This window comes from Leptosomus discolor, chromosome 8 (genome assembly GCF_034619465.1).
Source record: "Leptosomus discolor isolate bLepDis1 chromosome 8, bLepDis1.hap2, whole genome shotgun sequence".
NCBI classification, from domain to species: domain Eukaryota; kingdom Metazoa; phylum Chordata; class Aves; order Leptosomiformes; family Leptosomidae; genus Leptosomus; species Leptosomus discolor.
In genome coordinates this window covers 38,940,325-38,968,236 of record NC_141398.1, presented here as the reverse complement: position 1 = coordinate 38,968,236, position 27,912 = coordinate 38,940,325, and the positions used below count along the sequence as shown (strand labels likewise).

General features: G+C 56.3%; 2 protein-coding genes across 3 annotated transcripts; one reads left to right on the top strand and one right to left on the bottom strand.

Annotated features, from left to right (window-relative positions):
* Positions 1–425: 425 nt before the first annotated feature.
* On the top strand, positions 426–5,501 carry PARD6A (par-6 family cell polarity regulator alpha). The gene is made up of 3 exons (XM_086469254.1): positions 426–488; positions 1,688–1,910; positions 4,714–5,501. The coding sequence occupies exons 1-3, from the start codon at positions 426–428 to the stop codon at positions 5,499–5,501; spliced, it is 1,074 nt and encodes a 357-aa protein (XP_086325380.1).
* A 3,284-nt stretch (positions 5,502–8,785) lies between these two features.
* On the bottom strand, positions 8,786–17,497 carry ENKD1 (enkurin domain containing 1). 2 transcript variants are annotated; one of them, XM_086469401.1, is made up of 7 exons: positions 17,413–17,497; positions 16,895–17,119; positions 15,491–15,663; positions 11,832–11,993; positions 10,509–10,678; positions 9,454–9,590; positions 8,786–8,958 (listed from the first exon to the last, which is right to left on the bottom strand). In XM_086469401.1, the coding sequence occupies exons 1-7, from the start codon at positions 17,495–17,497 to the stop codon at positions 8,798–8,800; spliced, it is 1,113 nt and encodes a 370-aa protein (XP_086325527.1). In that variant the 3' UTR covers positions 8,786–8,797. The 2 variants fall into 2 exon arrangements, with proteins under 2 accessions (XP_086325527.1, XP_086325528.1); XM_086469402.1 differs by having other exon boundaries at positions 10,509–10,672; positions 11,862–11,993.
* Positions 17,498–27,912: the final 10,415 nt, after the last annotated feature.

Genomic DNA, 27,912 nt, shown 5'->3' with positions numbered 1-27,912 from the left:
GGATGCCCCGCACCACCGGGCAGCGGGGTGCCCGGTGCCGCCTCCCCGCAGCCCGACCGCGTCCGGCCGGGAGAGCGGAGCGGAGCGGAGCCGTGCCCGGGCGGGGCGGGCCGGCAGCAGCGGCGGGCGGAACGGAGCGGAGCCGACCCCGGCCCGGGCAGGGGGGAAGCGGCGGGGCCGAGGCGGGGGGGGTGGGTGATAACGAGGGGCGGTGTGTCCTGCCGCCCGCCCCACCCCCCGTTACCACGGCGACGTTGTCAGCAACCCTCCGGCCACGCCTCCCGCCCCGCCTGGGCCAATAGCGCGGCGGCTCCCGACCTGCTCGCCGGTGACGTCATGGCCGGTGAAAATCCCCCGTGGCCGCGGGAGCGGCGGTGGCGGCGGCGCGGCCCCGTGGCCCGGTGCGGCCCGGCCCGGCCCGCAGCATGGCCAAGCACCACCGCACGCCGGCGCGCTCCGCCGAGCCCGTCATCGAGGTCAAGAGCAAGGTAAGCGCCCGCCGGCTCCGGGGCCGGTACCGGGGCCGGTTCCACCGGGTCACGACCGGGCGCGCCGCCCCCGCGCCGTGCAGCACACGTGGGGCGGCACCGCGCACCGGGGAGCGTTGCGGGAGCCGGGCCGGGCGGCCGCGCCGCTCCGCTCCGCTCCCCTGCGCCGGCGCTGCCCGGGGCCTCCCCGAGCCCGGCCCGGCCCGGCTGCCGCGGCGTCCCGCCACCGTGGTGCGCTCTGCCAGGCCGCGAGCGCGCTCGACGCGACCGGCAGCGGCCGTGGGAGCGTCGCCGGCGAGCGCTGGCCAGATGTGCACCCTCGCCGGGTGCGCGGTGTCTGCAGCCCCGGTGTGCGGGATGGCCCCGCCGGTGCGGGCGTGCTGGGTGCGCGGCGAACCCGGGTGCGCGCCTCGCTCAGATGTGCACATCCCAGGGCACGCGCATCCCTGGCTATGCCGTCCCCCAGATGTGCACCCCCAGCAAGGGATGAACCCCCTGCCGTGTGCCCAGATGTGCGCGCTCGACTGGCTGCGCGCTCACCCAGGTGTGGTCTCCCCCCCGGATGTGTGCTCACCTGGAGCACTCTTGCCCAGATGTGTGTCCTCACCCACATGTGCACCCGTGCTCAGCTGTGTCCACCCACCCCCTGTGCTCACCCAGCTGTGCGCACTCCCCTGCTGCACCCCTGTCCAGCTATGCGCTCGCCCAGATGTGCCCTGGCCTGCCCGGGATGCCCGGCGGGCTGCGCAGTGCCCTCCTTCCCGGGGCCCCGCAGCCAGGCTGGGATCCTCCTCGGGCAGCCAGAGCCTCGCAGCGTTCCTCAGCCTGTTCTTAATTGGCTTCCTCTTCGTCGTGACTGAGGGAGGCAATAATTAACGCTGTTGCTCACCAGGTGCTACGGCAGCGCCCGTGTTGCGGGGAAGGACGGCACAGTGCCCGCTGCTGCTGGTGGTTCGGCTGGGGAGTCCTTCCTCTGCCGCGTGGGCACCTCTCCACCCTGTCGCTTCGGTGTTTGGGCAGGAAAACGGCTCCACTCCTGTTGGTTTGTTTTTGGGATGGGCGCTGGCTGACAGGCTCCGCTGCCTTGGTGCTGCCGGGGCTCTGCCTGCCCCGGGGCAGCTCTGTGCAGTGCCCTGCCTGCATCAGTCCCACCAGCCCAAGTCAGCCCTGCCCAGTCTCACCCTCTTCCTCCTCCACAGTTTGATGCCGAATTTCGCCGCTTCGCCATGAAGCGCTCCGGCGCTGGCAGCTTCCAGGACTTCTACCACCTGCTGCAGACGGTGCACCAGATCCCGCGTGTGGACGTGCTCCTGGGCTACACGGACATCCATGGCGACCTCCTGCCCATCAACAACAATGACAACTACCACAAAGCCCTGTCTTCTGCCAACCCCCTTCTTAGGGTCATCATCCAGAAGAAGGGTAAGCAGGAGCTGGAGAAGGGCGCTAGATCCATCCTTTCCATCAAGGGAGATGAGCCACATCCCGTGGTACCACTCGTTCCACATTTGGGCTGTGCCAGCAGCAGGGACGGCCGGTCACGTATCTGCCAGCCACTGCTTTGGTGGATGGATGCAGAAGTGGTGACACCAGGAGGCTCCCAGAGCCCCACGGGGGCCATGGTACCCACACGGGCTCTCCCCAACAGCCGTTCCCTGTGGCAAAGGCACCCATGCCAGCCCAGCCCCGTGTGCCCCAGTGAGCAAAGGCAAAGCCTCACGATTCACCCCTTGGAAGTTGCATTTTCCAGCACGGCTTGCACAGGCTCCCGGAAAACCACAGCATTGCTCCTGTGAGCGCCATGCCAGGAGCCCTGTCCGGCTCCCAGCCCTGCGGTGGTGGCAGCCATCATTTTGGCAGAGCTCTCAGGGTGCCGGGTGCTGCTGAGATTTTGGTGGTGGGAGGAGGCTCATCTCCTCCTCAACAGCCCAGGGGCTCGCCCTGACCACAGTGTCATGTTCCCAGAGAGCCATTTCCTTGCGCAGAAGTGTGAAATTGCCGTGATAGCAGCATCCCTACGAGGACGAAAGCCTCCCGGTGACAAATGCCCCGGGTAGGTCTTCTCTTCACCAGGGAGATGGAGATGAGCCTGTCCCCTTTTGCTCAGTTTAGTAGCACTGGGGCTTTTTAACCATCAAACAGAAGTGGACAAAGCCAGAGCCTGATCTAAAAGTCCTGGCCTCCCCGGCACAGTGCCCAGAGCAACCCTGTTTCAAGCTCACACTGTTGGTACGAAGTGCTGGGGTGAGGAGTGATGCCAGTGGCTAGCCCCAGCTGCCCTGCTGGTTTTCCTGGGCTCTTGCACTGGGGTGATGCCCTGGGCATGTGTTTCCTTTGGGGCCATGCAGCATGGGGGCCAGCAGCGGTGATCCAGGCTGCTGGCAGGAGGGAGCTGGAGCCTGTGGTGCACTCAGGGGCTGTCGCTGCCAGCACTGAGCCATCCCCTGCTCCTGGACCAACACCTGGACCCAGGCTGCCACACAGGGCGCTGAGTTCACTGGGGCATCCATGGGAGCATTGCTTCTGCTCTCAGAGCCACCTCGTGTGTGCTGGGAAAAGCCTGTGAAGGCCTAGGGGTGACCGTGCCAAGCTGGCAAGGTGCAGACAGCAGGCAGCCACAGCCCTGGCACTGAGCGCAGCATGATAAGGAGGGTGAGGAGGCAGCACCAGCGAGCCCTGGCATCCAGCTGTGCCTGCAGGAGAGGGGCCACTGGGCTGGTAGCACTGCAGGAGGCATGTGGAGAGGCCAGGAACAAGCCCTGGGTGAGTCACAGCTGATTTAAAATGGATCCAGGTCATCCTGGGGCTGGGCCGTCTTCGAACCAGTCTGGGTCAGCGAGGAATGTGGCTGCAGAGCCTCTCTCCCACGCCGGGGCGTGGGGAGCCGTTCACATGCATGTGTACATAGGTGTGCACCTGTCAGTGGGCTGGCTCCACAGCAGCCAGTCCTACCACAGGGGGTCAAAAAGCAAAGGCTGCAGCTTGGTTCTTTGTGCCATCGCCCCATTGCATGAAGCCGTCCCCATGGGGCAGCCTTGCTGGGGATAGTGGTGCTGGCCCTCCTCAGCTGGGCTTGGCTCACGGGAAGGGCAGGGGAAAGCTCAGCACATTGCCAGGGCCGCTGGTGGGCTTGTCCATAGGGTGCTGGACCTGCCTGGCCCAGCCACTCTGCGCCCCTCAGAGACGAGCTGTGCAGTGAAATAGCTGTGGGAAAGCCTCCACCGCCCTTCCCTGAGCTAAAAATACGTCAGGCTGTGTGTGCAGGGAGATATTTATAACCCAAGAGTGCCGGCAGGCTGGCTTGGCCAGGGAGAAACCCCGCGTCCCCTGGACCTGGAGGCGTCTCCAGCACCCCTGCGGCTGGAGCAGGGTCTGGGTGCTGGCAGGGGAGCATGGTGGGAAATGCGCCAGCAATGCAGCGTCCTGATCTGGGCTCCCCCATGGAAAGGGTTGGGGAGAAACCAGAGAAGGCCCAGGGGATGCTCGATGCTCCCCAACACCCAGTGGATGCAGCCAAGGAGGGGACGTGACAGAGCTGGGCCCCACGGAGCAGCCCCAGGGCAGGGTCAAGGAGGACGGAGTCAAACCCTGTGTGGTGGTGCCAAATGGTGGAATACGAGATAGTGGCACAAATCAGAGTTTGGGGCGTTCAGGAGCCCTGGGGACGCTGCGGCCCTGGAATGGGTCTCCAGGAGCTGGAGGGTCTCCATCCTTGGGGACGGCAGGGCTCCTCAGGACACAGCTGTGGCCATCCTCATCCTGTGCCAGCGACGGCCCTGCTCCAGTGGGGACAAGGGACTCTGGTGCTGTCTCACAGGGCTGGACTTGCTCTCAAGGACCTGCCTGCCACCACACCACCCCCCCGCATGGGGGGGGTTCCCTCTCCTCAAACCCAAACTGGGGCATGGCCGTGGCTCCTGGGCCATCAGGGCTGGCAGCTCTAGTGTTAAACTGCAGAGTTTGGATTAAAGTGTGATTAAGGCTGAATCACTGCCTGGATCCCACTAATCCTGGCCTTGTGTATGCTGGGTAATCCCAGGAGATGGGCCCGGCGGAGACAGGCTGCTGGAAAAGCCAGGATGATGCTCTGGGGAGGAAAATCTGGTGAGACCCATGAGCAGAGCACTTCTCCTGCCAGCTCCCCTAACACCTGGGGCCGGGAGCACACAGTTGCATCCCTGGACAGCTGTGGTGATTGACTCGTGTCCTCCCTTGCTTCCTACAGCAGAGTCTGATGCTGGTGTCTTCACTTCGAACTCATTGCAGCGGAAGAAGAAAGGGCTGCTGCGCCCCGCACACTACCGGGCCAAGCCTCACCTCCTCATCGGCATGCCGCAGGACTTCCGCCAGATCTCCTCCATCATCGACGTGGACATCCTGCCCGAGACTCACCGCCGCGTGCGGCTCCACAAGCACGGCTCCGACAAGCCGCTGGGCTTCTACATCCGTGATGGCATCAGCGTGCGTGTGGCCCCACAGGGCGTTGAGAAGGTGCCTGGCATCTTCATCTCCCGCCTGGTAAAAGGTGGCTTGGCTGAGAGCACGGGGCTGCTGGCAGTGAGCGACGAGATCCTGGAGGTCAACGGCATTGACGTGGCCGGCAAGTCCCTGGACCAGGTGACGGACATGATGGTGGCCAACAGCCACAACCTCATCATCACCGTCAAGCCTGCCAACCAGCGCAACAACGTCATCCGCAGCAGCAAGGCCTCAGGCAGCTCGGGCATGTCCACGGACAGCACCCCTAGCCAGCAGACCCCCAGCCCAGCCTCCCAGTACCTGAGCAACTACAGCACGGCCGAGAGTGATGAGGAGGGTGACCTGGTCATCGAGAGTGACAGCGTGCCCCACTACATCCCCGAGGGTTACCCCAACGGAGGCCCCACGGACAGATCCCTCCAGCGGAGCCTGTCCCCGCACAGCTCGCGGGGCTCCCTGCAGTCCCTCGGCAGCCATGACGGCAGCCCTGGCCGGGACAGCAGGCAGGAGGACAGCACTCTCCTCACCCTATAGCCGTGGGGTCCCGTGCCACCCTTGGTGGCCGGCTGGGCTTCTGTGTAGCCAGGCTGGTTGTGGGCACCAGGGCGATGATGGGGCCAGTGGGCAGGGGTGGAGTGGGGCTGCCCACTGCCCTCTCCTGCCACCCGTGTCCCTGGGGGCACTGCCCCTCTGAGCCCCCTCACCTCCTGCCCCCTTCTTCCAAACAAGTGGGTTTTTTAAATTGTTTTATCAAAATATGCATCATCAATTAATATATTGCAATGGACAGTAAAACCTTTTCTAGAAAGCACCCCGCTCGTCCCTGGTTCACATCACTGCGGGGGCTGGACCGCAACAGCCGCAGGGCACAGCCCTCTCCAGGACAGCAAACAGCCTTGGTGCCGTGGGATGGGGCAGGCATGTCCCCCACCAGCCCCACTGACCTGTCCTACATGCCACGGCCCATCCTGTTGTGGGCCAGCACGAGCCCTGCGACAAGCTCTGCAGGTCCCCCAGGAGGAGGGGGACAGCGGGTGGGGACCCTGGCCCCGTGCACACAAGGCAGTGCCAAGGAGCGGCACCTTTGACCACAACATGTGTCATGGCTTCACTGCTGTGCTGGGCGACCCCAGTGAGGCCCACTGTGGGGAGGAATGGGGGCGTTGGGGGGACACTGCGGTGCATCCCTCCCCCTGCACATCTCTGTCCCACATCGTGTGTCCAGGCTGGTTTGGGCAGCGAGCCTGGCAGGGTGGCCTGATGCCATGAGCCTTGCCTAGCCCCCTGGTTCCCACCTTGTCCCTGCTGCGGTGCCCTTGCTATGCTGGGGACACCCCAGTGACATCTGTAGCGAGCTAGGGGGCACTCAGGCTGGCAGCAGCACCTCGGCTGTCACTCAGCCCCAGTAAATGCTGCTGGGGGTGGCATCCTCCTCCAGCCCCGAGCTCAGGGGGCTATATCCACCCCTCCTGCTCACCTGGGGCTCCCAGTGCCCTCCGTCCCTCTCCCAGCACCAAAGTGCTGGGCTGCCGGTGGTTTTGGCCTCTGTTTTGCTGCTGGCCTGGCCCAGCACCTTCCTGCCCGCAGGGAAGGACAGAGCAACACCCCAGCGGGGCGGTGCTGGTGGGCGCTGTCGGCCCCACAGCAGTGACAGCTTCTCCTCCTCCTGTCCTCTCCTACCTAGGAACAGGCCTGGCCAGATGGTGGCTGGCTGTCCCCAGGAGCCATCACCACTTCTTGCCGCACCTCCTGCAGCATCAATCTTCTGCCAACACCTCTGCCCCAACCCGCCATGGCCACTGGTGACATTCACTGGTGAAGCAGCCCAGGCACAAGGTCCGGCAGGTAAGGCACACCTCAGGGCAGTGCCTTTCCAGCCCACTTGGGGACCAAGGGCACCAGCATGGTGCCAGATCCTTCACGGCACAAGGGCTCTCCCACAGCCCTCGGATTAAACCCCGTGGGAACCAAGTGCAGATGGTGCTGGGTGCCCTGGCCTGGCTCCCGTAAATCCGGTGGCAGAGCCGGTCACCTCTGCAGGGAACGGGGGCTACGTCCTGTTGCTGATCGCCGACAATCAAAGCACACAGAGCTCCCCATCCCAAGGCACCTGTGCTGGTGTAGCCAAAACCTCGTCAGCAGCCGCATGGGAGCCGCTGGGTTGGTTTAGCGCTGAAGGCTTGACTGCGCCAGCTCTGCCAACCCATTTGCCAAGGGCTCGACAAACACAGGGGCCTCACGCCGGCACTGCTGCCAAGGGCACATGATGGGACTGGGTGAGGAGGAGGAGGACCTGCAGCTCTCAGGGTCTGAAGGGACAGCACCAACTGTTCATGTTCTGACTATCTGTCCTGAGCCCCAGCCCTGGGAGAGGACCGAGGGCTGAGGCTGGCAGCTCTGGGGCTCCCAAGCGGGGCGACACTCCCAGCACACAGCCTGGGCCCAGACAGACAAGACAGCAAAGGAGACAGCACGGCTGGTTAGTCCAGACTTGTTTGGGGCAGGGAGGTGCACGGGGGCTGGTGCCTGCTGCCTCCAGCTACCCTCAGCCCTGCTGTCATCCAGCCGGCTCAGCCTGTTCACCCCAAGAGGGGCCCCAGGGGAGCATGGGGTGATTTTTCCAGTTGGCATCTCACCTCCTCCAGCCCTCAAGTGCTAAAAGTTTCCCCAGCCCTTGGCAGCACTGTCAGACCCTGACGTCCCAGGGCACCGCAGAGCACCGCTCTGCAACATCCCCACCCTGCAAAATCCCGCCCAGGATAGAGTAACCCCGTGCCACAAGGCACCTGCTTTGGGCAACCATGCACAGCATCGCCACCCTGAGCAGCAAAAGGAGACGGGGCAACAGGCACGAGCTGCGACAAGTGAAGTTTTGGTGGGACTTCAGGGGAAAAAGCCTAGCAGGACACGGACTGAGATCTGGCAGGACTTCAAACATTCTCAACTCCGAGTCCATGACCTCGTCCCAGCACCCCAGCACTGTGCAACCGAACCTCCCCAGCCACTTCGGGATGCTGCAGAAAGCAGGAAGAGGACCCACAGCTTTCCCCCTGCCTGCACTATGTCACTGCTGCTGGTTTCTGCTGCCCACCACCACTCCTCAGGCCCTGCTGAGTCCTCCGGGAGCTGCCCACACACTAAGGGAGGGAAATGATGCTTTACTGGAGCATGTCCTGCCCTACAAACAGGCTTCTCCAGACATCCTGACAGATGCCCCTGCAGCCAGCCCAGTTCTTCCCTGGGCAGGAAGGTCTAAAACTCTGCACCTCTTCGTTGTCCCCAAGCTGCTGAGCCCAGCCACCAGCTCAGAGGGTGCAGTGGCACTGGCTGCATAGCAGGATGGGTCAGTGCTCAGGACCAGGGCATGCATGGCAGATGTACAGCACGAGGGTTCTGTGCAGACAAGTCTGCAGGTGCCCAGAAAGAGCCAGCTCAGGAGAAAGAGGGGGACAAGGAACACCACAGGCAGCAGGATGGGAGACCTCCTACGAGTTTCTAGAAGTGTGAAAAAATGGGAAAATAAGAGGTGATGCCATGGATCCAGAGCAGGGAGCTGAACTCTAAGAAGTCAAACAGCACAGAGACAACTGTTTTCCAGACCACAGAGCAGAAGTATATTGGGGCACCTCCCTCCCTCTTCCATGGACAAGACAGAGCACTGGAGGGTGAGCACGAGATGCTGGCTGCACATTGGACACCGTATTGGCACCTGCGTGGGCCCAGGGTCTTGAACTTGCCTTCCTCTCCATTCCTCCCAAAGTGATGATCGTCCCTTCCCAGCAATGAAGGATGTTCATGCAGAGCAGCACAACGCACCCAGCCCTACCGGCTCAGGAATCCAGCTTGATGAAGACCTTGGGCCTCGAGAAAATTTTGATGGCCTCTTCTATCTGGGAGAGCTTCCCCTCTAGCTCTACCCGCCTCTTCTGCACGCTGAGGGTGTCTGCGCGCACCGGCAGCATCACCAGGTCCCTTACCAGCAGCTCCTGGCCTGTCAAAAAAACCCAAACAAGTTGTGTAAGTGGCAAAGAAATCCATCCTTTTCCTAACGCTATGACCTCACCCTCGGTCATGAAAATGGTGGCAGCTCTGGAACAAGGACTTAGAACACCCATCCTTCTACTCAAAGCTCAGCCCTGTGAGGACCTAAGTGACCTACTCCAGCTCTGAGGAACCAAGTGTTGGACTAGAGACCTCTGAATGTCCCTTCCAACCAAAATCTTTCGATCATTTTAAGAGCAATAGTAATCCGAACAGCAGGTCTGCTGGACAAGCCTGCTCTGGAGAGCCAATCTTGTAACCTGCAGGTCTCACCAACCTGAAGGTGATTGCTCTTTCCACACACACAGCTCACATCCCAGCTACACACCTTATTCCAGGCAACTCTCCAAGTGGCAGATATCTGTGCCCCAGAACTCTCTTCTCCCTAATCCTGGCTAGGATCACCTGTTTTTCTGAGCTGGAATCCCCGTTTTTTAGCTCTTACTCTGCTTCAGATTGCCGAGGGTCTCCAGCCGCTGGGCCTCCGGCATCATGGTATGACCAGGTGGCGTGTTGGGATCTGGCAGGTTTCGCAGCCGCTCCTCCATCTGTCTGCGCCACAGCTCCTTCCTCTCCAGCAGGCTGGCAAGGCAAATGAAAGCAGGTGTCAGCACAACTGGCAGGAGCGGTCACCCAGGGATGCAGGCAGAGGCCAGGAATTGAGCCCTTCAAACCCTGCTAGTCTCCATGTCACTGCCTGAGGACCACAGAGACCCACACTGCCAGCACATGTCCTTGCTGTGGAGGGATACACGTGGCTTCAGCCCACGTGCACGGATTAGCAAACACGCTCTGTGTGCACTGAAGGGCTGCTGGGAGAGACACACTGAGGCCAACACAAACTCCTTGGAGACCAGGGCTTCTGCTCCTTGCTTCTGGCCCAGGCCACTGAGTCCTCTCAAAACCATCCATGGGCCAGTGATGGAATGAAGTTGGACAAAGCATCTCACAGCCAGGGATGCTGGCAGAGAACAGCAGAGAGCCAAAGGACTGACACCACAGTCACTCCTGGGACAGGGTCACCCAGCAACTGTTTTCCACTCGGAACCCCAAGATGCGAGTCACCAGTTTTATGTTCTGCAGACTCTGGGTCCAAGGCAGGATGAACGCTCACGAAGCAGAGGAAGCTATCTGCCTCTCTAAAACCAGACCTTTTAACACCAAAGCTACGTCATGTGGAGCAAGGCTTATAAAGGGGCAGGGGCACATTTCTCAGAGCACACAGAGCATCCCCACGTCAGCATCACTGTATGACAGCAAGCACAGGAGGAGGAGACAAAATTCTTAATTCTTTTTGAGTCCAGCCAGACTGGGCACACTCATTAAGTCAAGAAACCAGGAGGGACTGCATTTATTCCCCAGTAAATCACACTGCTTGCATAAGGCGAGAGCGCCTCTATCCTCAGCCCCCTGTCTTTCCACACAGAAGCTGGGAGAACGTGGTGAAGGGAAATGGGCTTGCTACAGAAAGCCACATGGACCAGAGAGGGGCATACGTACTACTGGGGGACATGGCCCTTTTGCTTGGCATTGTACTCCTCCTGCTCCCGGTGCTTCTGTTCCAGCAGCTCGGCCAGCGCCTGCAGGGACTGGGAGCGCCGCAGCGGGGCCCGCTTGGCGTTGCGGGCATTGTGCTTAATGAAGTCAATGTTCTTGCCCTCCACCTGGATCTGGAAGAAGAGAGAGGGAGGCAGCAAGGGCCAGCTTGGCACACACACACAAGGGACAAAGCAGAGAGGCACCCGCACAAGACACTGGATTGCAGGGCTACTACAGCAGGACAGGCACACCCGCAGCCCACCCCATCTCAGGTGTGGAGCCATAGACAGGCAGGAGCTATAGCCATGGTTTGAGAAGGCAGGCACCAAAAGCCAAGCCTAAAACTGGCCGTTTTAAGGTCCCCAAGGTGACCTCATGCTCTCAAAGCCAGAAGGACAGAAAGAACCAGGCTTGACACAGTCCACGTGGCTCCTACTGGTGCATTTTGAGCCCATCAGGGCAGCTAGAAGGTCAGAGGAAAAACTGGTCGGGCCCTCGCTAGGTCAGTAAATGCAACAGAAAACCCTTGGCAGAGCTGGAATTTAGCAGGTACTTGGGGGCATTTCCCCAGAGACAGCACCCTCTATCACAGCTCCTCTGGTGGTCAAGAGAAGGGAGAAGGTCGCTGGATTTCAGTTTTAAGGTTTTCTTGGTTTTTGTCTTTAAGAGTTAATGCCCTGTTTAAATTAAGTCACTCCATGGCATTTGGGAACCAACAAACGGACAATCCCATGCTTGCCAAGGAAAGAAGACATGAGTCATGGAGCACTTTAGGACCTGGCAGACAGACTACCTGAAAGGTTTAACTGTTAATACTGCTTTAACTCTCCTGACTAAAAAGCACACCCATTTCCCAACATTTTATCGAACGTCCAGAAGCCACAGCTCCTTTGGTTAAGGTGGGAGCAGTCTCCAAATCCCCAAGACCTCCTGCAAAGCCCTAGGAAGAGCAGATTTGACATCACTGCCACTTCTACAGCGAGGAGGTGGGATTTTCAAAGGGAACTTTACAATCTCTTTAACTATGAACAAGGATGAAGCCAGAGGGTAGTATCAGCAACCCTTGAACGCCTGTCTCACCACCCCAGTGACCAAGACCCTGTTCCTTCCCTTCAGCCAGGAAGAGTACTTACAGACCTCCTTGTTCACACAGCACATCTGACCCAACACTTTAGAAGAACACACAAAGAGTTCAAAGCAGGAGCAATGGGTAAGTGCCAGAAACCCCAGGGACAGATGAGTGCCAGAAACCCCTGGGATGGATGCAGCTAGTGTGCAACTCACCTTGGTTTCAGCATCCCATGCCTCTGGAGCCTCTGTGTCTGCCCCTGCTTTTGTTCCAGCAGGCCTTGGGGAGAGTGGTCTGCATGGCTTGATCCCAGGGCCACAGCGAGAATATGCCCTCAGGAATTTCAGAGCCTCTGGATTTAGAGGTGGGGAGCTCTCCTGGGAAAGGCAAGAAAAGATCCACGAGTGGAGGGAGGCTGGAGCAAAGAAACCCAGCCAGCAAAGTCTGGGTAGTCAACCACAAGCTCAGCCACAAGTTCCCAGCAGGCAGATGACAGCACACTCTTTCTGCCATGACTTGGTAGAAGTTCTTGGGGGCAGGCAATCTGTATGCAGCCAGCAAAGGCCAAACAGACTGCCCATAGGAACAAATACGGACCTGACAATTGAACTTTGTAAAGAAATGTTAAAAAAAAGGGAAAAAATCTGCAGAAACATGCATTTGGATCAAATGCATGTGTAGCATTGACTGGAGAGTCCTTCTTCACTGACTAATCTGGTAGGCACAAAAGGAGAGCAACACCACATAGCTCAAAAGAGACAGCTACTAGAGCTAGGGACAATCTAAACGGATGGACAGCCCACACTGTCAGTGATCGTAACTCCTTAAGAAGCAGAAATCTTCCTGTGAACAGGGCAAATGGCAGCACGGAGTGAGCATGCTGAAAGTCGAGAGACACAGGCCAGTCTCCCTTGTGGGCCACATGAGAGCACTTGGAACTCCCAGAAGAAGCCATCCCACCTCCGTAAATCCAGAGCGTGCTGCAGAGCCCTGCTACGGCAAGCTTTAAGGAAATGGCACGGGTAGGCACGAAGCTGACTGCTGAGATGCTGTTCTCAAGTGCTGCTCTGCTCAGCACCCAAATCTGTGGTTATGCTACTCCAGACAAAGAGGAGTGGAGAGTGAGGGCGTCTGGGAGTTTTGGGAGGGTGGAATTGCATCTTCAAAGGCTGTGGTTAGCAGTGGCACAAGGTGACACTACTTGATGTATAACAGGCGGTCTGGGGACTACCTCAGACAGTCTTGTTGCAAACAAACCCTGAAAACTGAAAGTTGATGCTGTGGCAAGCGGGTGACCTCATGACAAATGCAACGAGGGCACTGCTGTGCTCTTGGGAGTGGGAGGAATTGTACAGGGCAGCCTCCAGATCTTTAGAGGTACTCAAGGTCTCAGCTGCTCTCTCAGCTGAACTGCAGTCCCCTTGAGGCAGATTCCTCATTGCTTGGCCCATTTAGGTTGGCAGACCTGAAGACTGAAGGTAGGATAGGACAGTAACATCAGTAATTTTGGTGTAAGGACCAGGGTATGCGATGCCCTCAGCACTGCCTAGACTGATCATGCTCCAAAGATGATCAGTCTTGTTTCAACAGGAGCCAGGAGACCTAGATCTCTCCAGTAAGTTAATGAGAAGTGCCTTTACCTAGCTGGTTGGTTGGTTCAAAGTCAAATAAGCCCGTGATCTTAGGAACATGCTAGCAGAGCGCAGCGTGGCCCGTTTCCACTGAGACTGCCAGAGCCCTTTTCAAGGCAGCTGCTACAATGAACAGCGTCAGGGACAGATGAGAGAAAAGAAACGCTGTGTGAGACATCAAAACCTGACAGAATCAACATAATCTCAGAGCAGCAGCTCCACAGAAGATGGGGCATCCTTTGAAGAGAACACCCCAGCTCTAGGAGAGCCACAGCAAGTATTAAAGCAACATGAGTCAGCACCAGGGCCCCCTACCACCTCTCTCTGGAGGAACCCGCAGAGCACAAGTAACGCACCATGCAGAAACTGCACAGAGACCATCCCCTTTCCCCAAAACAAAAGAAGAAACTATCTCAATCTTCCTCTAACAGAGATGATTTGTCAAACAAGAGCGTATGCTTGTGTTCCTAAAGCACACATGGGTTTGCTCCCATGTGTGGAAGGGTCATGGACGTCACAGAGGTTGGTGACACACCGGGAAGAAGGTACACAGCATTTGGAACTACTGGTTTGGAAATCATCTTGCTGTTTTGCAGTTGTTATCTACACACATATATAATTTTAGTGTCAGAAGTTGGCCCAAGGGCCACAGACCAGAGGGAAGCAATGCAGAGATGAGGAGGAACTTGAAGGCTCCAACTCAGCACAGGAGCAGCAAGGGAAGGGCTGTGTACGTGGTAGTGCTCGAGGCGACACCCAGCTCGCACCCACCATCTGCACAAGCAGCAGCTCGCTGTGTCGCTCCTGTCCACGCAGTCTGGTTGGCTGCAAAGACAGAACAGAGATGGTGACCGGGAAGGCTACCAGGGACTCGCAGAAGGACAAAGACCTCTCCTGGCAGCCGACAATCCTGAGGCCAGTGGGAACGCAGGATCTAACAGTTCAGACAGCCAGCAGCTCACTGGCCAAGGCAGCAGCCCTGCACTTCCCCCTCCTCAGGGGGCTTCTCCCATATATGGCTGAGCTGGAAGGGAGCCCCAAGGCTTCTCCTTCCAGCCACTATGGTAAGGGTGGGCACAACACCCCTCTGCTTGCTGCCATGCAGCGGGAGCCCACCCCATCCATAGGAGCCACAGTGCCTATTTCTGGACAAAAGAAGAGGCTAACGGAACACAGAGGTCACCTGGATGAGACAGATCTCCCAGATCCAGACTGAGGACAACAGATCCACCCAAAGACAGTAATGGAGCTCTCCCTTCCTCTTCCAGTGGGCCATAACTTTTTTTTTTTGTACAAACAGGTACACTTCTACCAAGGCAGCCACTTTGGTGCATTTTACAAAGCTCTCTGACAGAGGCACCATTTAAGCACCAGGAACCTACCAGGGAGAAAAAATTATCCAGTGAAAGAAAAAGAAAGCAGCCAAAAGCAATCCAAAACCTTCACAAAGCCAGACACCCACTTGGAATAGAGGCCACGAACATTTCAGCAGTTGAAAAAGCCTAAGGATGCAAGCCATGGCCCTGCACCCCTTCTCCCACAAGCACATGTACAGAGGACAGGAGGTACATACACCCTTGCAGGTTGCGCTGGAGGTATGAGGCCTCCAGCCCAACTGCCTGGAGATGTCTGTGTGCCTCCACTGCACAGTGGTTATTCACCAGGACAATCGCTTGGAGAAGAATCTGGAGATGTACAGCCCATGGTGGGTCCACAGCGTGGTAAGAGTTGGATCGAGGTTTGATGCAGCCTCAAGACCTACCTCTGAGGACCATGATCCATGGGGCAGTGTACCACAGCCTTTTGGCACAAACCCCAGCAAGCATTGCCCCAAACACTGGGAAGCTGAAAAGACAGTTGGATGCACCTCTAGACAGCGAACAGGCCTGTGAGGGCTGCTCTGCACTCCCCAGGAACCACCTTTAGATCCCTTACAACCAAAGGGACAAGTAGGAGCCCCCAGGCAGATGGTGTGATGAGTTTCCTCTTCTCAGCTTCCCCTGCGTGGGGACTCTACTTGGTCAGACAGAATGGGGATTATTACAGGAATTGCTCTCCAGACCGAAGGCAAACGTTCACACTCAGCACACAGCCCCACTGTCACATCTGCCCACCACGCTTCAGCACCACGTTGCCCCCAGACCCATAGGTTCTGCGACTCCCCCATCTCTGCCATCCCACAGAACCTTGTGGCTGAGCCACATCACAGGCCAGGAGAGTTCAAGAGCTCAGTGGGTACTGACCTGCAGTTTGGCCTTCACCTTTGACTCCACGTTTTCATATTTCCGGGATTTCCACAGAGCTTTCACAGGCTTGGCCTGGCTGTGCTCTTGGGCTTGCTCTTTCTCTTTGCACTTCTTCTGAATCTCCTTTATTCGCCTCACATTTTCCTTCTCGTGGACCTTGGACTCTTTCCCTGCACAGCAAGGGGAGACACCACCTTCACTCCTCGGACACTGCCAAAGGACACAGGCTCTTGGAGCACTGGCACCAGAGCCCACAGCTCCATCTCAAAGCTGGTCCAGCTGCTCACAGAAACAGCAAGCTCTCCCCCCTCCTGCAGACTAGACAATCTGCATTTTTCCCATGTTAGACACATGCTCCTGGATTGACCCCACAGTGCCCAGATAAGCATCAGCACAGTCCTGGGCACATCACTGGTGTTCCCTTGTTCTGAGAGAACATGGCTCACTTGTCTCATTTTGGACACGCCAGCATCCTCTTGAGAGCAAAGTCAATTCCCACTTCAGCATCCCGTGGCATTTCTGAAGCGAAGAGAGGGCTGGTTAATGGCAGCTGCGGAGCCTTCAACCTGCGCTGTTCCTGGTTTCAGGGTCAGCCATTGTCCCACATTCAATGGGACATAATCAAGACTATGGATTGTATTTTTTGGTTTTGAATCAAAAATGATCCTTCCTTGAGCTCCCAAGACAGGGAAGATCTCAGTTTACACAACCAGACCCTCTTCCCTTCCCCTCCTGCTTTGGCACAGCAGTTGTGGCAGCCACCAGCTGGCATCCAGCACACTGGCACCAGGCAGGGCTAGGGGCAATGCCAGCACATAGAGTAAATCAAATGACACGCAGTGCTCAGCCTTTTCTCCTTCCTGGACCTCTGAATATACTCTAGGTAACCTCACTGGAGAAGAAACGTCTTTCACAAAGATGTTCTCAGCATCCATATATACAGACAGTCTTCCCAAATCCTGCTTCACTTCACTAACAAGGAATTCCCCAGGCTAAACATCCTCTAAAAATTAAGATTTCACTTGATTCATCTTTAAGTTTGACCGTAAAGATACTAGTTATATTCAGAGGCAGCAAACTAGAAGGTCTTGATTTCTTTCCAGCATCTCTCAATAGTTTCTCATCCATGACTAGTTCCTCAAGTCCAAACTAAACAGCATCTTTTTTACAGTCCCTCCTCCCACTGCAGACCTGGGCCAAACTGGAGTCAGGGTGGCCACAGCAGCACCAGTGATGGCCTGGGGGCACCACTGCTAGGCCAAACGCAGGAGATGGGGCAACCGGCCCTGCGAAGCTCAAGCGCTACTCAGGCAGCAGAGCCGAGGAGTCCACCCAAATCCCTGATGCTTCATCCCTGGCCCCAAATGCAACTCAGGCCAGCAGCAACTCAGCTGTACTTACTCTTGACTGGCAGCCCCCCGTCAAGGGAGATCCCTTCGAGCTGCAGTAAGAGACTGAGTGTCCCCTTCTGTCCCTTCTCCAGGAAGTCCTTTCCACTGGAGCGAATGCGAGGGGCTGGCTGGACCTGGCGGGTACTGCCCAAAGCAGAGTATGATTTGGGAACTGGGTCCAGGGGGCCAGAAGTAAAATCCAGCTTCTGAGCATTCCCTTCCAGCCTCCCTCGAGCTACAGAGAAAAAAAAAGAGATTACCAGGAAACCATCTTACCTCGTGGTTTTCTTCACCCACAGCCTACAAATCATGCTGAAGACCCCCTCTCCACCTCTACCTTACGCTTTCCCAGCTTTCAATCAGCTGTACAGATCACCTTTAGGATCACCATCCATGAGGCAACAGGAGAACCTGCACCAGTGTAAGCGGACACTGTTGAGGTTGCCAAAGAATAAGAACGTCAAATGGGCAAGCTGTGCCATGCCAAAGTACAATACAGCACGTCCGTAACAAGTATCAAGGACTCACCTGAGAAGGAGCGTTTGTAATAGTCTGGATAAAGTGTAGGGTCTGGAGGAATGGGTCCAGAAATCCTGGATGGCCCTTCACACATCCTGCCACTGCTCTGCCTCCGCCACAGAAACCAACCACCACTGAGAACAGAAAGGAACAGGGCTCACTGCACCACTGAAAAGCCATATTTTATATCTATATCTCTATCTATATATATAGGTGAACTTCTGGCCTTCTTAGAGAGCTCACACCTAGCTACAGAGATGACCTGCAGGTAGGAAACCACCCCAAGTTGGACACCATGCAGGTGAGGCAAGGGATCAAGCAGCACTGTCCCTATTGTGGGGCTAATCAGTGTTTTTACCAGTGTTGAACATGAGATGTCCACAGCTGCTGTAATACCGGTACCTTCAGAAAATCCTTCCTGCCTTTGCTCTCCCATTCGGGAATGTTTCATACAACCATGCAAGCAGGAGCTGAGCTGCTATAACTGCCCTGTGTGCCCTTCGTGAATAGGAAAGACAAGGTTGCTGGACATCATCTGACATATTTTAGCCTCAGATTTGAATTATCTTGCACCTTGGGCTCTTTCCAAATAAATCCTGTGGTTCAAACACAACCTACCCAAAGCAGGTTGCCCCACACAGATAAACTTCTCTGCTGCATCCTCTGTGAGAGACACACCAGTGCTGTCACCACCCTTGAGCAGGCTGGGGCTGAACCTCAAAAGGACCCGAGATAAAACACCCCAGGACAGCACAGAGGAAGATGCTTCATTTCTGGGGAAGAGTCCTGAGACAAAAACAGCCCAGCTATCTCTTGGCTCTCTGGGAGAATGGAGAGTTACCAATTTAGAAAAACATCTCATTCATTTCTAAATAACTTTGTAACACAGACCAACACAGGGACCAGCACAGATCTGGCCCACACCGATCCCTGCTGCCTCGCTCCTCCCCATGACAGGAGGAGCACAGATCCTTCCAGCACAGGAGCAGCCAGCATCTATTTCCCCATGATGCTCACCAAAATCTCATGGACAGCATTTTATTGCCTACAAGAAACCTGGGCGACTTGCACCCCACTCAGAAAATGAGGATGCAGGATGCCGCACTGACAGGCACAGGCTGCTGGTGAGCTTTTGGCAGATGCCACAAGAACCTCAATACACCACCAGAGTCACACCATGATTTTGACAGGCACCAGGGCAGCTTGGCTGGAGTCATCACTGTAAGAGCTGGGGCTACAACCTGCATGCCCTGACTCCCGAGGCAGTAATTTGAAGATTTCTGAGACAACTCTACAGGAAGAAGCGCTTTCAGGATCCTCAGCATGCCAGCACTGACGGGATGCAGCATCTGCAGTTTAATTTATAAACCAATAAACGATCAAGACAAGGCTGAGTGAGTCTGAGTCATAGCAACTAATGCACTGCAGTCTTCCTTGCTAAATCACCCGTGTTGACATGAGACCCATTAGCAAAAAGCTGCTGTTGATCTGCCAGACACGACTGCAGAGGCACTGTAAGCAGTGCTGACTATTGCACACCAGCATGCATTTACATTCAGTACCCAGCTGCTCTGGAAAAGCTATTTCTGAAGAGCAGACATAGACTCTCAGCCTGAGACAATGGATCCAACTAAGCCAGAACAGGCTTACTCTAAAAAGAAAGAAAAATAAATAAATAAATAAAATGTTCACCGTGAGATCACTCCAGAACAGCTACTGGCCTTGAATTTCACATCTGTTCTTGATCTGAACTCACCTTCAAACCCAGTAATTTACATGCAAAATGACAGGCTGAAATCAAGACCTGTAAGAAAGCAGATGATTAGTGCAGGGGATTGAAGGAGGAAAGGCAAGTTGATGGGAGGCAGGGGATGGAAGGCTCATTTTATACGTTCACACAAGTCACATTTCATGTCCCAACAGCACCCTGCGGTGCTGCAGGGAATTTGCAAATGACACCCCCTCCCTGATTTGCAAGTCACATCGCCTTTGGATTGGGATCTTGCAAGATCAGACAACCTTATTACAATAGCAAGCATCTTGCCTATTTAGGTACCTACAGTGAACTCACCTATGTGGGACACAAGCCCCTGGCATCAGCCTCCCAGCCCGGGGACGCAGCAGCCAAGCCTCAGTTACCAGTGAACATCGGTACAAACTTCCCAAGCTGCTGACCATGGGCATATTCAGAGGGATACAAGTGAAAGAACCCCATGGCGCGCTTCTGCCAAAAGGAGATGCACAGACCTCCTCCGTTGCCATTCTCATCCTTCTGCCTCATCTCTTGGGACAGCTCTGTAGCGCACAGCCCTGCGCTGAGCCGATTCAACTCACTGCCCCTGCATGAAACAAGTCACTTCTTTTGCTGAGTTAGTTTTCTGCCTGTTTACCCTTCTGTCCAAAAATAACCTGGCTGTTACCTCCACAGGAGGATGGAGAAGCACTGGAGCAAGCACAAGGCAAACAGATCAGGAGCGTGTGCTTATGTGCTTATGAGCACAGAGGAGAGAGGACGCAGGAACAGGGTCAGACCTTCTCAGCAGTGCCCCGATCGCTGGCTCAGTCACACTAATTCACACCAAGGAAAGCATCTTCTCTATCACCGTGATCGAAACCCAAATGCCAAGAATACAGTACCTGACCTGTTGCCACCAGAAAGACGCTATTTAGAGTATTCACAGGCTATGAGACACAGGCAGACTCTGCAAATGCAGTCTGGTTAAGTCCAGGTCAACAGATACATAAGTGCAACACCTCTCCCTTCTTAACACCCTGCCAGACTGTAGAACTCCCTAGGGAAGCAGTGATGCTGCTTGTAGCCACAGGGCTGCACCAACCCTGCCCCCTGCCCTGCACAGCTACAAGAGCTACAGGGCAGTTGCTAGAGTAACCCAACGACTTCAGCATTGCTTACTCACCCCGTCTGAACCCGGCCGGCTGCTCATTTCCAAGCCAGGACCACAACTTAATCCTGGCCTAGGAGTCAAGCAATGCAGGCTCCAGCCCTACCTCTCCCAGTGTCCCTGTAAGTTTAAGAACCATTAATACAACTCTTTATGCCCTTTGCCCCCAGTTTACCAAGTGGTAAAAATGCTACTTATACATCTGGTAAACCGAGATCTTTCAGAGCCTGTATGAACCACAGCTTCCTTTTGTGGCTTATTTTCAGCACGGTAGTTAAAGAAACTACAAAACACGGGAACGGACAAGGCTTTGGCAGGTGTTTTTCACAGCCCTGAACCTGCTGTGTCTGACTCTGAAGCACTCTCTCTTCTTCACAGATCACATTTTCACTGTGCCTGCATCCCTAGCCAGAAAGCCGCTACCACACACAGAGCTGAAGCAAGCCCAGCCTCCTGCCCTTCTGAGCCAATCTCTGCAAAAACCATGGGGGGGGGGGGGGGGGGGGGAAATATCCCACAGCTGTGATAAGCTGTGATAAACAGAGCAAGTCATCTGCAGCAAATCAAAGAGCTAATCTCTGTGCAGCTGGCCTTGGCTGTTTGCTTCCTTCCTTAGCAGTTTTAGCTGAAATGGAAAGTAGCACCAGGATAACTTCTGTGCTCAAGGGCTGCAATAAAACAGGGGGGCACATGGATTTGGGGCTGTACCTCCTGTAGAATCAGGGGTCAGGAAATGAGGTCAATGTGCTGTGAACCTATCCAGCGATGTTAGTCCATGCCTATGCTTTCACCTTGCAGACTGCAATGGGAGAGATTAATATTCTCCTTTTAATGCTATTCCCCATGCCATGTTACCTCTGGTACCATCAGCTCTTCCCCACCCGCCAGTCTCCAAGACCCACTTTCTCTTTTGTCTCTCTGGAAACAAAGAGGGACGGCTATGGCCAACTGTGATACTGGCATTTGCATGTTGAATGTGTTCCCTGGGAGCTGACCATGTGTCCACCAACACCCCTTTAGGAACAAACCCAGCTTGTACAGCCAGCCCAAGGAGTTCAAATACACATCCTGCAGCAGCAGTCCTGAGTGGGAGGTGAATGAGGGCTGTGCTCAGTGCTGGAAGGTGGGCAGAGACTGATGTGGGTATTACAGGGCTGCAGCTGAGTCCTCTCAGGAGAGCAAGAAGGAAGGATGAGACAAGAGAGGCCCCACCTTACCGCGTGGGATTCCTCTCTGATGCAAGGATGAGCCACGTGCTGAGCTTACAGGGCCTGATGTGCAACACCGGGTCCAGTAATGGAGGCTGGAGCTCGTGTCACAATCAACGTCCTCCTCTGGCTGTGCTGTCATGGGAAATCAACACAAACCCTGTTTTGGGGCACGTGCTGAGATCCAACACCCCACTGAACAACACTGGATACCCCTGAAAAACCCTTCTTGGCTCCTTTCCTTCCCCTGGGAAGGGGGCAAGCAGAAGAAGTGCAGCCCGAGACCCAGAGCTGGGGTGTCGGAGCCAGACTGCCTGCAAAGCCTGAAGCAGCGGGCGGCCAGCAGCCAGACGGGCGCAGCGACCCCCTCCCCGGGGCTGCAGGCTGTCGCCAGGGCTGCGCTTCGTCCTCGGAAGGGGCACGCCGGCCCCCCCCCCCCCGGCCCCCTGCTCCGGCATTTCCCAGCTGGGCTCCCCCGCGGTCCCCAGCCTCCTAGGGACAACCCTTCGGGGCAGCGGGGGCCCGTGAGGGATCCCTCCGGCTTCCCCGAGAGGACTCACCGAGGGAGGCCGCACGGAAGCTCTCCCGGCTGCGTCCCGGGGCGAGGGCTGGGCCGAGGAGCCCGCGGCCTGGGCCTGGGCCTGCGCCTCGACTGGAGCCTCCCGCCGGGAGCCGAAGGCCCGGCCAGGCTCCGCGGCGCTCCCCAGCAACCACCGCTTCCGCCGGGCGGGGCGGGGGCCCGGGGCGCTGCCGCAGCTCAGGCGTGGCCGGGCGGCGACAGGACCGGAGGGCGATCCCCAGCAGCCGGGCAGGGCAGGGCAGGGGCCCCGCTCGGAGCCGTCCCCGGGTCAGGACAGCGGGGGTTCATCTCCACGCCCCCCACCCGCCCCGTGCCCTTAGCTTCCCCTTTCCCTGGGGTTTTTGCGGGGGGGATCGAGAACAGGCTCGAAAGTGGCACCGCTCATCCTGTTACCATGGCTTGAAACACTTGCGGTTGGCTTTCATGGCTTTTGGTGGCCTGTGCCAGTCCTTCCCATGCTGCCTTCTGGTCGCAGAACCACTTTGCTGGAGGTTTTATGGCTGGAAAGAGAAGCCGGTGCATGCAGGACCTGCAGTGAGTTGCTTGGGGCAGGTAATCAGTGCCTGCAGCTTCTCAGGGTGGCAGTTTGTCAGTTTGGATGTCTGTTTAACAGGCAAAGTAACTGTCCCTTCTCATTCCCAGTGGAAGGGGAGGCAATGCCAAGGCTTCAGCCAGGAACTGGGTGCTGATAGTTGGCTTGAAGGAGGTACAAGGCAGAGGTGTATGGTGTTCTGGGGTGGTTGGGGTCTTCTGGCAGCTCAGGGTGGGGTGGGGAGCTCCAGCACGTGATGTGTTGGGAGGTTTTCACAGTCCTGCATCCCTAGGTGCATCCGGAGAGCTCCTAGGGCCAGAGCTTTGGAGCATCTCGTGGGGGTCTTGGGCTGGGCAGAGCTCAGCCCCTTCAAAGCTGCTGCCCAGACCCAGGGTTGGGAAGGGGGAACCACCACCCTGGCAGCTCAGCAGGGAGAGGCAGCCAGTGCCCGTGTCCCTGCAGAAGGGGCTTGCCGTGGCCTGCTCGGGCTGAGCACCATGCATTGGGGTGAGCCCCCATGCCAAACCAAACACTCATGGAGATGTTGATCTGCACACAGCCCCCACTGGTGGCCTAGAGCATCTGCCATGTCAGTCCCGGTGCCGGAGTCCCTGGTGAGCAGCCCCAAGGAGGGACAGCATGGCGGCCATGAGCCTGAGCATGTCCTTGCTCAGCTGTCTGCAGCCCTAGAGAACCCAGACATCAAAGCTTTGGAGGTGAAGGGCAACGCCGCGTTGGACATGGGAATTGCGATGAGCACAGGCTTCATCCCTGGGCACCACAAGCACGGCACTTGCCCCTGTGCGAGCTTGTGCGGGAACAGGGGGTCCCAATGCGTGCCAAAATTTCGGGAGGGGGAAGGAGTGGGAAAAGCTCCTTTCTGCAGAGGATGGATGTCCCTGGGGCTGGGGCTGCTACCTGGAAACAAAAGGCGTGATGTTACTCCCAAGTTTTTCCTCAAACTGAGTGTAAATGACCCCAAATTGTTATCTGCGAGTTTCTAGTTAAGCTGCATGAAATGGCAGCTGAATGATTTCCAGCCAACTCCTTGTAGAGTGGTTTTCTGGCCTGGTGGCACAGTTGAGGGTGTCCCCAGCTGCTGCTTAGGGCCTGGGGTGCAACCGTGGGTGATGGGGGGGCAACATAGCAACCAGAGCCCTGCGAGGACCAGCAGGACTCGTGGGGCCACCCAGCCCCACGGTCCCACCCACCATAGACAGCCACTGCACTAGCATGGGTTGCTCCCCCTGATCAGCCAGCCAGGCTTGCCTCCAAGACCTTGGAGCCACGCTGGGTGTAATACCCTAAACCCAGGTGGTTACTAGCGGCCAGCAAAGGGTCCAAGCTACAGCGGTAGGGTCATCTGCACCAGGGCCCGAGGAAAGCAGGTGCAGGGACTGGCAGGATGGGAACATCGCTTGTCAGTGCTGTCCCTTGTGTCTGCCACAGTGGTCCGAGAATGGGCAAGGTGTCCTTGTCCATGTGGAGCTGTACAAGGAGGAGATGGGAAAGAACAAAGTGCTCTTCCCAGAGCTGGCGGATCTCAGCTGTGTTGCAGCGCTGCAGGCCTGGCTGCTAGCCTACGGTTTCAAAGTCAAGGGGGCAAAGTAAGTCGCCAAATCTCCTTCACGAGCCTACACTGTGCTGCAACGCAGCTGGGATAGCTGTGTGAGGAGCCACCAGTGAGGCCTGAGTCTACCCTGGGTGGGCTGCATTGCATGAGGATGAAACAAGGTTGGGAGGAAAGGATGAGCATAGGATGGAAGACACTAGTATCCAAGATTTGTGGCTTGACATTGTTCTAAGTTGGGTTCTATTTTGTTGAAAATTGAGGAGCTCGGTTTGTAGTAATTTTGAGAGTTGCTTAGAGTTTAAAAGAGCAGATAAACTAGAGAAGCATGGAAATGGAGAAGCCCAGACTTGTGAGGCTCGTGATGGAATGGGAAACAGCACCTATGGCAATACAGTAGCCCCGAGCCATCCATCAGCCACAGTCAGTGACCACCAGCCATGTCCAAGTCCAGCCAGGGAGCTGAGCCAGCACGGCCAGGGCAGGAGCAGCAAGGTGCTGGTCAGCCCCAGGCACGGCTGTGCCATAGCACAGGCACAGACCAAGGGCAGGGGCTGCACTTGGACACAGCTGCTGTGCTGGAGCATGGAGCACCCCAAGGTGCTGCAGGGCTCCGTCTCCCACTGCAGCTGGACCCTGAGCTGGCCGTGCCCCAAAGCTGGTTTCTGTCCCACAGGGTCAACTCGCAAGTGCTCCTGTTGCAGCACCCTGACTTCCAGAGGACACATCCCACTGCTGAGGAGCCAGGCGCAGTTGGAGGCGATACTGCTCTCTCTATCAAGCAGAAGAGGAAAAGGAAGGAAAACAGATGTGTGAGCAGCCGGCGCCCTCCCAGAAGGGTCATATCCCAGGACACGCTGGGTGAGCAAAGCTGGTGGCTGCAGCTGCACAGGCTGGGCTGGGCTGGGCTGGCATGGCCTGTGCTGTAACTGACTTGTCTCAGGAACGATGCTGGTCTAAGGCTGGGTCCGTAGTACAACAGGGTGGTTCCCAGCCCTTTTGCTTCTCCCAGACTTGGCAGCATCCCCATGGGTCAGGTGACGTTGGGGGCTCTGCCAGTGGTGAGTTTTCAGCTGAGCAGCATGATGCCCAGGCAGGCTCACCATGGCTCTTCCCTCCAGCTGCCGTTTTGTCTCCGAGATGTGGCCATGTATCCCTGGCTTTTATCCCACCAGACAGCCTCAGCTCAAGGGCATCTGCCTCCCCTGCAGCCCCTGGCCCCACTCCTGGCAGGGATAATAATGTTCTTCCTCTCCTCCCAGGGCCACTGCAGCCCATGAGCTACAGCACAGCCCTGACAGGGAAGGGGGTGTCAGCATTGGGCTCTTCTTGTACCTCTCCAGGACAACAGCTGCGCCTGCGACCCTTGTACCAGTACATCAACTATGACATGCCGGAGCTGATGCACCCACCACCAGATGAAGTCCCAGAGCTGGCACAGCCAAGCCAGGTCCTTGCAGCCCCCAGGGGGACAACTGCTCTGCAACTGGATGGTGAGCTCCAATAAAGTTTATCCAGCTCCTGTATTCCCCAGGGAGCTGGCCTTGTCCCACCAGTGACTTGCTGGTTACCACAGCTTATCTCCCCAGAAATGGAGGCTTTGCCCTTGCCTGTGCAGGTTTTGTCACCTTATCCTGTTTCTTCTGCCCTTGCCCCTAGCTTTTAGAGAAGTGGCTTGGATGTCTCTGGGTAACCCTTTACAGCAGCTCTGCCCTTTGGTTTTCTCTTGAAGCTCTGAGGTGGCCCAGACAAAAGCAGGACCCTTCTCCCTTAAGACAGCATTCTGCAGTTGACTCCACAGTCTCCAGGTTCCAGAGCTGTTTTCCAAGATTTGGTGGGACAAAGCCATGGCCAGCCTGAGCTGGAGACAGGCCCGCTCCAAGAAGGTCAGGGTGGGGACCCACAGTGGCCATCCCACCCACACTGCTGGGACCCTGCCTCCTGCTGGTGCAAATGACTCAGCCTGTCTCTGAGGAGGTGGCTGGGCTGTTGATGCACTCCCTCCTCTTGCAGATACCTGGGCCAGCAGTGCTCTGGAGATCCCAGCCCCAGAAGCGGGTGACAAATCCATGCTGATTGATATTGATGGCTTGCTCAGACACGCAGCTCAGGTGATGCCAGCGCTCTTCCCTCAGTATAAATAGCCACGCAACTTTCTGCCTCCTGCTTGGCCACTACAACTTGACCTGGAGGGTGGTGACCATCACCTGGTCCATACAAACAGCTGCAGGTTTACTGTGGGGTTTTTGTCCTGGTTGCAGAGAACCTGATTTGCCTCAAAAAAAAAAAAATATCAAACCAACAATTTTTCATTATAAAATATACCTGCATGTCACTTGGCCTTCGGATGCGTGTGCTGTCATTCCTTCCTCATGCATGAAAAGCAGGACAAGCCTTGAGACCAGCTGCTGGTGATCACCCATGCAGAGGACATGGGAGAGGATGGTGCAGTGCTGCCTTTGAGGCCAACAGACAGCAGAGCGTGGCCTGGTCCCCTCTGTAGGCAGCGCTAACCAGCAGGTGCTTCCACAACATCTGCGTTAGACAAACAGGGGTTGCACAGGGGAATGTAGGATTCACAACAGGGATCTGCCTCATCCAAAGGAGTGCTCCTTTGGCCACCATCCCACTCTGCCTGTGGGGGAGTGCCTCCACATCAGCTGGAGGCTGCAGCCAGCCCATGAGAAGCCCGATTCACCCCTCTGCACACTTCTGCTGTCAGGTCTCTTGCTCACCCAGGAGTCTTGGCCCCCTCCTTCCTTCACTGGGATCATCTGGAGATGTTTTGTGCTTCCTTCTTCTCCTGTAGAAGGAGTTGTACTTTGGGATTTTCCGCCTAGTACAAACGTACTGACAAAGGCACAGAAGAAGGTTCTTGGATCAAGTAGGACAGCTTCAAAACAGATTCAAAACTGGCATGAAATAAGCCAGAGCTGTTCTGTCTGAACAAAGGAGGTGACTTTCACATGAGGTCAGGAGACATTATCTCACTTGCTTTACGTAGCACATAGACGTGACATTAGATGCTCAGAGCTATGGCAGGAACACCAGTCCTCTACCAGTAAAGGAAGGTTTGCAGAGATGCAGATTTCACTGCTCCACTTGCTACAGCTGGAAACAGTGAATAAATTTCAACCATTTGGTTTCTTCATCCAGCTCACAGTGGAGACGAGACTGCGCAGAGCACGGGAGCAGCCACATTCCTACCCTCTACAGCAGCATGTCAGTGGACTTGTTTCTGTCCGAGCTCTAATGTGTTGAAAGTAAATGCCCAAAGGCAAATACCTGATTTACACACTGAGAATGGAAGCGGTCCCATCAGTACTGCGGGTATTTTGTTCCTTAATTGGTGTGTTCCAGCAATTTCTACAGTGAGTCAGGCAGAAAATTAAAGATCCTGTTAATCACAAAAGTTGACATGGTAAGTCCAAGATAGGAAAGAGGATTTCAAAAACCAGCTACTCAACAGCTGTAGTCTGAGGGAAACAGCAAAGAGGTGGGATATAGATATTCTGGTGGGACCTACTTTCCCTTGGTGATAAATCGATGTCCCTTGCTAGCATGGCAGAGAGCTGTATAGGATGGCACAGAGCTGGATCACTAGGTATCACAGAGCTTCTTCCAAACCCAAGCTACCCAGCTGGTAGCAAAACAGCACAGAAGTAGGGAAGGACTCAACAGATAACCGAGCCCCAGCTGTAAGCCTCCTGTTCACA

Coding starts and splice junctions, on each gene's coding strand:
- ENKD1 (XM_086469401.1), bottom strand. CDS start 17,497: ATGTGTGAAGGGCCATCCAGGATTTCTGGACCCATTCCTCCAGACCCT. Junction 17,120..17,412: donor TTACAAACGCTCCTTCTCAG/GTGAGTCCTTGA, acceptor TTTTCTCTGTAG/CTCGAGGGAGGCTGGAAGGG. Junction 10,679..11,831: donor CATGGGATGCTGAAACCAAG/GTGAGTTGCACA, acceptor CTCTTCTTCCAG/ATCCAGGTGGAGGGCAAGAA.
- PARD6A (XM_086469254.1), top strand. CDS start 426: ATGGCCAAGCACCACCGCACGCCGGCGCGCTCCGCCGAGCCCGTCATC. Junction 489..1,687: donor TCATCGAGGTCAAGAGCAAG/GTAAGCGCCCGC, acceptor CCTCCTCCACAG/TTTGATGCCGAATTTCGCCG. Junction 1,911..4,713: donor GGTCATCATCCAGAAGAAGG/GTAAGCAGGAGC, acceptor TGCTTCCTACAG/CAGAGTCTGATGCTGGTGTC.